This window comes from Acipenser ruthenus, unplaced genomic scaffold (assembly GCF_902713425.1).
Source record: "Acipenser ruthenus unplaced genomic scaffold, fAciRut3.2 maternal haplotype, whole genome shotgun sequence".
Taxonomy (NCBI): domain Eukaryota; kingdom Metazoa; phylum Chordata; class Actinopteri; order Acipenseriformes; family Acipenseridae; genus Acipenser; species Acipenser ruthenus.
Window position 1 is genome coordinate 394,405 of NW_026708779.1, and position 9,976 is coordinate 404,380.

At 40.1% G+C, this 9,976-nt stretch overlaps 1 protein-coding gene across 1 annotated transcript; it reads right to left on the reverse strand.

The window, feature by feature from the left end:
* Positions 1-1,924: 1,924 nt before the first annotated feature.
* Positions 1,925-9,385, reverse strand: LOC117410184 (lectin-like). The gene is made up of 6 exons (XM_059021752.1): positions 9,354-9,385; positions 7,281-7,384; positions 5,764-6,011; positions 5,083-5,220; positions 3,937-4,042; positions 1,925-3,169 (listed from the first exon to the last, which is right to left on the reverse strand). The coding sequence occupies exons 2-6, from the start codon at positions 7,336-7,338 to the stop codon at positions 3,102-3,104; spliced, it is 618 nt and encodes a 205-aa protein (XP_058877735.1). The 5' UTR covers positions 7,339-7,384; positions 9,354-9,385; the 3' UTR covers positions 1,925-3,101.
* Between the last annotated feature and the right edge of the window lie 591 nt (positions 9,386-9,976).

Consider the following 9,976-nt stretch of genomic DNA (forward strand, 5'->3'; position numbering starts at 1 on the left):
TATTGCTGGGATGGGGGTGGATGATGTCACTGACAGGCTGGTTTATATTGCTGGGATGGGGGTGGATGATGTCACTGACAGGCTGGTTTATATTGCTGGGATGGGGGGTGGATGATGTCACTGACAGGCTAGTTTATATTGCTGGGATGGAGGTGGATGATGTCACTGACAGGCTTGTCATAGAAATAATAGTCAAAAAACCAAATAATAAATACATTTTTAAAAGAATATATATATATATATATATATATATATACATATACACACAAGTATTATAAATTGTAAAGTGGTAGAGATCAACAAAAGTAAAAGCTTTTCCTATTAAACAATTCACTGCTTTAAGTCGTTCTTCTGAACCATGACAAAGTTCATCATAGTCTTTTGCTTCAGTGAGCAAAAATATGTTTCCTGGGATTCACTAAGTGCGTGCCTCAGAAGAACTCATTTCACAGAATCCTTCTGCAGTTCACACCGAGATGTGAATCCTCGCATCTGTAGCGCTTGCTGCACGTCGTCGGCTCCTCGCCTTTAATGCAATACACGTACTAGACGTAACGCATGCGTCTTTACGTGTGTGTGTGTGTACGTCGGTACTGTATTTCATTGATGAAACTCGTCACGGGGGGGACGCTGACAATTGAAGTCTGGGATTGAATAGTTGTTCTAGTCAATCTCAATCTCTCTCTCTCTCTCTCTCTCTCTCTCTCTCTCTCTCTCTCTCTCTCTCTCTCTCTCTCTCTTGTTAGGGCTCTGGACTCTTGACCGGTGGGTCGTGGGTTCAATCCCAGGTGGGGGACGCAGCTGCTGTACCCTTGAGCAAGGTACTTTACCTAGATTGCTCCAGTAAAAACCCAACTGTATAAATGGGTAATTGTATGTAAATATAATGTGATATCCGTATAATGTGAAATAATGTATAATGTGCTATCTTGTAACAATTGTAAGTCGCCCTGGAAAAGGACATCTGCTAAGAAATAAATAATAATAATGATAATACTACTACTACTACTAATAATAATAATAATAATAATAATAATAATAATAATAATAATTCCTCACCTCCCCAGTTCAGTTCCACACATTCCATGCTAATGTACCTTGGCCAGCCCGAAATCCATTTAGAATAATTCCAGTTGGATCCGTCAGTCAACAGAAACTTTCACAGCATTAAAACAAGTGTTTCAAGATATGTCACGATTAAACATCATCATCATCATCATCATCATCATCATCATAATTTTCCCCTGGGACACTATCACCCTTCCTTAAATGCGCTTTATTTGCTCTTATCTGCCCCCTATTTTACTGCATTTAATCCTGTACTTCAGAGTACTGTAATCTGACAAGTGTTTAACCTGTAGTATTTTGTATTTAATCATATCATGATGTAACTATCACTGTTATCTGCTGTAGTATTGAATTGTATTTTGTCACACTTGTACTTGCTTGAACCAAAGTCATTGTATTTATCTTGCTCTTATTGTATTATTACTTGTACTGTAACACTTGAAATGTATTTGCTTACGATTGTAAGTCGCCCTGGATAAGGGGGTCTGCTAAGAAATTAATAATAATAATAATAATAATAATAATAATAATAATAATAATAATAATAATAATAATAATAATAATAATAATAATAATAATAATAATAATAATAATAATGGGCAGCAGTGTGGAGTAGTGGTTAGGGCTCTGGACTCTTGACCGGAGGGTTGTGGGTTCAATCCCAGGTAGGGGACACTGCTGCTGTACCCTTGAGCAAGGTACTTTAGCTAGATTGCTCCAGTAAAAACCCAACTGTATAAATGGGGAATTGTATGTAAAAATAATGTGATATCTTGTAACAATTGTAAGTCGCCCTGGATAAGGGCGTCTGCTAAGAAATAAATAATAATGAAAATAAATGCAGACACACATCCGTTTCTTTTTCAATGCTGATCAAGCGCTGTTTTATTATTGCATTCAAAAGCAAAGCGCATGCAGGATTTTTCCACAATGCAAAGAATGATCAACATTTTGTTTCACACATTTTTTCACATCAGGCTTCTTATAACAGTATAAAAAATACAACAACACTGATATTATATATAATATTGTATTCAAAATAGCTTTCCAAATCGCCTAGGCTGGAACCTCTTAAAATAGGGACCACTGATGGTGTTAATAAAGCTAATAAGAGGTGAGAGAATGGATTTTAAAGATGGTCAGCGCTCCTTTAAAGGGAGGGACCGGTGATCATGTTAATAAAGCTAATAAGAGGTGAGAGAATGCGTTTTATAGATGGTCAGCACTCCTTCAAAAATGTGAATTAAAATATCGATTCATTTCTACAATGTGATTTGAAGCCTTGTCTTTATGCCTGGGAGCCCCTCTTCTCAATTGTATTTGATTACAAGAGCAGTACTGACTGAATGCCTTAGAGCAACGATAAAGAGAAAGGATCTGAAAATATATATTTTCTTTAAAATCAGGCTTTTTTTTAGCTTCTCTGGAGAATCCTGGCTGCCGGGCCCTCATTCGAATCACACGAGAGCGTGACCTTTGAACTCCGCCAGCCCCCAGCCCCGCCCCCTAACCCCTCACCAGCTCATGCCTGCTCTACGCAAGTGGAACGAAGGAAGCTGTTCAGGGGCTGGCGATTAGGATTCACCAGAAAAGCTTCTCAAAACAGCTCCTAAAACCAGGTAAAAATAAAATAAAAAGGTTTTTATTTAAAACCTCTAATTGTAATTTGAACCACGACTGCAAAATTCGAATCTTCTTTGGCCTTCCCCAGAAGAAAAGCTAATCCCTTTGTTTTACCGCCCCCTGGTGGTGGCTGTGCGGTACTGTCCTTACTTTGTATAGATCTGAACCATGCTGGTTTTACAATTCACTTTTAGTAGTATGGTATCAAAAAACACATCCACCCCCCCCACTCCCCCCCCCAAAGAAAATGTAAAAAAGAAAACGCTTAAAGTGATATTTCAAGCCGCTTTCTCTCTTTATCGAGATTTCTTTACAATCACGGACGGTGGTTCAACATTCTGACTTATGAGGGAGCTCCTTTTTAAAACTGCCAAGCGTAGCGCGGATGAGCCTCGAAGCTTCTTCTTGCCTCAGTGCCTGTGTTCACACACAAAGGGCTTCCTTATATTACAGGAATGGTCGCTCCATTGTCCCCTCACTGAAAAGAGAACACACATGCGTGTGACGTAGATATACAAATCACAGGAGCAGTCGCTCAATTACTGTATCAATAACAACAGCTATGATAATTATTATTATTCATAATAATAGGTTTAATGGAAACTGGAATACGTGGTTATTTAAGGCCTTCGTTAGGTAAAAGCAAACGAGGTTTGAGTGTGTTTTTTGAGCGAATGCGGGTCTTTGTGGGAGCGGCTGGGAGGTGCAACGGGGAGACGCGCGTTGCCAGGCAACACATTGAGCAGGAACGCTAGCCCGGGACTCAGCTAATAACGGACGGTCCTAATTGGATAGGGTGTTTGGCTGTGACGTAGATATAGCTAACAGAAGAAAAAAAACAGCTGATTTCACAGCATTAAAAATAAGTGTTTCAAGATACGTCACGATTATTAATAATAATAATAATAATAATAATAATAATAATAATAATAGCAGCAGTGTGGAGTAGTGGTTAGGGCTCCGGACTCTTGACCTGAGGGTCGTGGGTTCAATCCCAGGTGGGGGACACTGCTGCTGTACCCTTGAGCAAGGTACTTTACCTAGATTGCTCCAGTAAAAACCAAACTGTATAAATGGGAAATTGTATGTAAAAAATAATGTGATATCAGCATAATGTGCTATCTTGTAACAATTGTAAGTCGCCCTGGATAAATAATAATATTGATGATACTACTAATAATAATAATAATAATAATAATAATAATAATAATAATAATAATAATAATAATAATAATAATTCCTCACCTCCCCAGTTCAGTTCCACACATGCCATGCTATAGTACCTTGGCCAGCTGGAAACCCAGTTAGCATAATTCCATCTGGATCCATCAGTCCACACAAACCTGCGGCTCTGCGAAAAAAAGATCGAAACACACAGCCTTACTCAAACTCTGCAGCCAGTGCGGTCCTACAGGCGAACTTCAGGTCTGCTCCATCTCTCTCTCTCTCCCCCTATTTAGACTGTGCTTGTAGATCTCTTGATCCACCCCTCCTGCTCTGCACTGGACTCTCCTCACCTCAGCACCTCGTCACTGGATCCTCAGCTGATGCGCTATCCTTGCACTATTGCACTGCTAATCTGTCACTGTAGATCTAACTCGCTGTGATCCTAACTTGTTGCCTCCTGGTTCGTATTGTATTCTAGCAGTGTTATTATTATCTGCACTGTCTGTAAACCGCACTGTGTTTAAATATGAATCTTGCATTGTAACCCTGTCTGTGCTGCTCTGTGACTCCTGTGTGAGTTGCCTGGGATAAAATAAATACAAATAAAAACACTGTACCAGTGGCTAGCACTATCTAGTGCAGTGCTTTTGCAGATCACTAGATGGTGCTGTTTCTTCTATAGAGACCCTGACTGGGTTACATACTGTACTGCATGTCAACGGCAGTGCAGCTAGACCTGAAGAGCAGCTCCTGAACTCATTAGTCATCTTTCACACAGATATAGCAAATTTAACACAGTGCTGGAGTGAGGAATTGCAAGAAGAAAATCTGATATAGAAGATCTGATATAGAAATAATATTGTTCTTGCTGTTCTTGTTTGGAATCGCTTTGCAGATCATTTGTACGAGTGCAGGGGGTCTTCAAACTTTCAGGACCCGCTCCCTACCCCACAACCTCACCCCTTTCTCCTGTCTGGGCAGCAGTGTGGAGTAGTGGTCAGGGCTCTGGACTCTTGACCGGAAGGTCGTGGGTTCAAGCCCAGGTGGGTACACTGCTGCTCTACCCTTGAGCAAGGTACTTTACCTAGGTTGCTCCTAGATTGTATAAATGGGTAATTGTATGTAAAAAAATGTAATATCTTGGATAAGGGCGTCTGCTAAGAAATAAATAATAATAATAATACTTGACAGACAGGCAGACACAGGCAGACAGTTTACTCTCACCCTGAACAGCTCGTAGGCTCCTAGCCACACTCGAATCACGCTGTTGCAGTGCGTGGTCAGGCAGGTGAGGGCTCGGTTGATATAGCTACTGTGAACAGAAGCCAGGTGTCCACCGCGAGCCCGTCGACGACAGAAGAACTGAGGAGAGAATGAACAAGCTGTGACCAGGAGAGAGTGTGTGTGTGTGTTAGCAGGAGTTTCAATATCGATGTTATACATTCGAGAACTCAACAAAACTCCATCAGAAGCCATAACAGTAGTACAGTAGTTATTTTATGTTAGATTTCAAAATGTCACATTTTTCAATGTGTCAGTTTTTTGTTAAGTATCTGGAAAAAATACAAAGCGCTGGGTGTGTAATTGAATATGTTAACAAGGGAGCATAATTCAGCAGCTTTCATTGGACTCTATGAAGCTGAGGGAGTTCATTCTATATAGGGGGTATGGAATTCAATATGTTAACAAGGGAACATTATTCAGCAGCTTTCATTGGACTCTGTGAAGCTGAGGGAATTCATTCTATGATGCAAAAGTCTTGGCCACAGCTGTAGATCAGAAATAGGAACGACATCTTACACAATTGTGCAATGGGTCAGTGTCATGGAAATCGCACATTGGTAACTGTGAATAAAACAATGAGCCTCAGGTATAGCCCGAGCTGTGGTGAAACTGCATTGGTACCTCAGCATCAGTGAAGTTGCGTGGATAACTGTAGAAGGTGTAGACAGTGCACCCATGCTTGAAAGACTGGCTCTCACACAGCCCTGGGAAGGTAGTGGTGCAATAGGCACCCCAGTCCTTGACTTCCACATCTGCATCAGCTACAACATCTGTATCAGCTTTAACATCTGGATGAGCGTCAACATCTGTATCAGCTTCAACATATGTATCAGCTTTATCATCTGTATCAGCTTTAAAATCTGTATCAGCTTGAGGAGAGACAGACACACACAAACAAAGACAACCGTGTCAGTGACATCATCCATCCCCCATCCCAGCAATATAAACCAGCCTCTCAGTGACATCATCCACCCCCCATCCCAGCAATATAAACCAGCCTGTCAGTGACATCATCCACCCCCATCCCAGCAATATAAACCAGCCTCTCAGTGACATCCATCCACCCCCATCCCAGCAATATAAACCAGCCTGTCAGTGACATCATCCACCCCCCATCCCAGCAATATAAACCAGCCTGTCAGTGACATCATCCATCCCCATCCCAGCAATGTAAACCAGCCTGTCAGTGACATCATCCACCCCATCCCAGCAATATCAACCAGCATGTCAGTGACATCATCCATCCTCCATCCCAGCAATATAAACCAGCCTGTCAGTGACATCATCCACCCCCCATCCCAGCAATGTAAACCAGCCTGTCCGTGACATCATCCATCCCCCATCCCAGCAATATAAACCAGCCTGTCAGTGACATCATCCACCCCCCATCCCAGCAATATAATCTGTGTGTGTGTCTGTGTGTGTTTATGTGTGTGTGTCTGTGTGTGTGTATCTGTGTCTATCTGTCTGTGTGTGTGTCTGTGTGTGTGTGTGTGTCTATCTGTCTGTGTTTGTCTGTGTGTGTGTGCGTGTGTGTCTGTGTGTCTATCTGTCTGTGTGTGTCTGTGTGTGTGTCTGTGTCTATCTGTCTGTGTGTGTCTGTGTCTGTGTCTGTGTGTGTGTGTGTTTCTGTGTGTCGGTGTCTATGTGTCTGTGTATGTCTGTGTGTGCGTGTGTGTCTGTGTGTGTGTCTCTGTGTCTTTGTGTGTGCCTGTGTGTGTGTCTCTGTGTATCTCTGTGTCTGTTTGTCTGTGTGTGTCTCTGTTTCTCAGTGTGTGTGTCTCTGTGTCTGTGTTTCTCAGTCTGTGTGTCTCTTTGTCTCAGTCTCTGTAACAATAAAGTTAGACCTTGCTCTGTCTGTGTCTGTGTGTGTGTGTGTCCGTGTCTGTGTCTGTGTGTCTGTGTGTGTCTGTGTGTATGTCTGTGTCTGTGTGTGTGTCCGTATCTGTGTCTGTGTGTGTGTCTGTGTGTGTCTGTGTCTTTGTGTCTCTGTGTCTCTGTCTCTGTCTCTGTGTGTGTGTGTCTCTGTATCTCTCTGTCTATGTGTCTGTGTGTGTCTGTGTGTGTGTGTGTGTGTGTGTGTGTGTGTGTGTCAGTGTATATGAATACAATCAGACCCTGCCCCGTGATAATCTTACCAAAAGAGGAGATCAGCTCAGCACTGCAGAGCAGCACCAGGAGAAAAAGACTCTTCATTTTGGTCAAACAGATCCGAAATCAATAGACACAGAATATTGATGGGCTGCAATAAAACACGGATACGAACAGGTCAGACTGTACCAGAAACACAGCAGCGTGCACGTGCATCAGAACAGCCCATTGCTGCTGTAGTTTTAAATTGCTGTGCGTATGAAACCAAACCACTGGAACTGAAAATCTTATCACAATAGACAGCTTAGCGATGGTCTAATTGAACTGGAGACTTTAATAAGGATCAAATGCAATTCATTTAAAATAGTTAGGGCGTCTGATTTTCAGGTGACATTTTTTTCCAAATTCGGGTGAATTATTTTTTTTAAAAATCGGGTAGAATTATTTTAATGAAAAAAAATCATGTGAAATTGGGTGGATTTTATTTTTAATACATATTATAAAGAAAGCATAAATATTTGGGTAGAAATCGGGTTTTAATTAGAAATAAATAAACAAATGTTTAAGCAGAAAGAGTTGACAACAAAGTTGTCATTGACAGTTTAAATCCCTAATGTATGTATTTTTCCACACACTGGGGTATGAAAACTTTTGATGTCCCCCCCCTCTCTCTCTCTCACACACACACACACACACACACACACACACACACACACACACACACATACTGTATATGGAGGCATTTCTCCATACCAATCCAGTTTTATTTTGCAGTGGAGTTGCAATTAGAATTGCACACAGAACATACAGGAAAACTAAACAACTTTACTCCACTTTCTCTTCACAAAGAGAAACGATAGACTGTTACATCTAAATGCTCTTGGCTTAAACACACAAGAGCATGAACACACAAAAGTAAAAACCTTAAAGCTATATTGCTATAATTTTAAATATTACACTAAGAAGCCACATTTTTTCACATGTGTTTATTCATATACAGTATGTGCCAATTCAGGTAGCTTTCGGGTTTAACCTGAATGCAGAAAAAAGCATTTGGGGGGAGACGTCGGGTTAAATCGGATAATACCTGAAAATCAATTTTCACACCCAGAGGTGTTTTCATGCAGGTGGGTAGATAAATGATATCAATGCCAAATCTTAATGCGCATCCTACTGCATATACATGAAATATATTTAATTATAAAATAATCACTATTTCAGTTAATTTACATGATTTTCCCAATTGGCGACCAGTCTTTCTGCTAAACGCTGACTATAACATCGATAAAGGGCCATTGTTCATTGTAGAACAACGAGAAGCAGATACCTAGTTTTTTATAAGTGAGTTAATTCAGTACACAATGCTACCAAAACAATTGCAACAAATCTTAACTTAGATCTACCGGGGTCATTTCTAAGCCCTCATGTTTTGCTGCATGAAAGTTGCACACATTATGGTAAAGGAGAATTCGATTTTTTATTAATGGTCATTTTTTTTAGAAGCTGTTATTGAAAGAAAAGTATGCGATAAACTTCAGTGCTACACTTCTGATTAGCTTTGAGAGATTTCCTTAAAGAAACTACAGCTCTGGCCAAAAGTTTTGCATCACCTAGAATTTTAGGATTGAGACATCTTTGGTTATTTTTCTTTTACACTATATGAACACAATGTATTTATTTAACATCATGTGATCAAATAAACTACAAAATGATATCACAAAGAAAAAAAGTCTACCGAAAGCCATAATAGTACTGCAGTAGTATTTCATGTTAGATTTCCAAATGCCAGATTGTTCTATTTTCAGTTGTTCTGTTAAGTATATGCAAAACTACAAAGCGGTGTGTAATTCAATGTGTTAAGAAGGCAACATTATTCAGCAGGTTGCATTCGACTTTATGAAGCAAAATTAGTTAATTCTATAGGCTGATGATGCAAAACTTTTGAGCAGAGCTGTACTCTGATATTGATAGGAAAAGCAATGATCGCTACTCAAAAGTTATTGAATTCTGTAAAAGAAAATGCATTTCAGAGCCGTGTAGCGAATGGAAACGTGTGTAAGATTTCCCGAGCGGTTTTGTTCACTACAACGGCTTAGAGAGGTGAAGTAAAGGACTCTTACCTGACAGGAGAAGTCCAGTGTCCAGCTGTCTGGTTCTCCTTCCCAGCTCCTCGACCATTTATATCCTAAATAATGAGGAACTCTGAAACCACCCCCTAACCTCAGCCTAGAGCATTGACCAAAGAAGGCAATGTTCTCTCTGACACGACACGCCCTGTTAAACAAGCTACATTACCGTACAGAAATCCTCGACAAGTTTAATCAGAATTAATAGTTTGAACAGCAATTAACTCGCCATGGATAAGGGCGTCTGCTAAGAAATAAATAATAATAAAAATAATTACTATAAAACACTTTACAAGGTTTGTAGTAATAACATTTTTTTCCTTATTTGAGTACAGAAAAACCTGCCAAATTCAGTCTCTCTACATAGCGGTGTCAGAGAATTTATGTTCCCCTTGTGCATATTTCTACCCCTATATTTCTTTTTTCCATATAAGTCTACAGCTATGGCAAAAGGTATATATATATATATAATTCTGATGTTTTATTTAACAGCATGGAATCAAAGAAAGATTGCATCAGCTTGTACTTGCACTGAACTGCTCCATACCTCGCTGTATTCTACTACTGCTCTTAATTATATCTACTTCATGAATTGGGTAGCTGATTTTACTCTTATA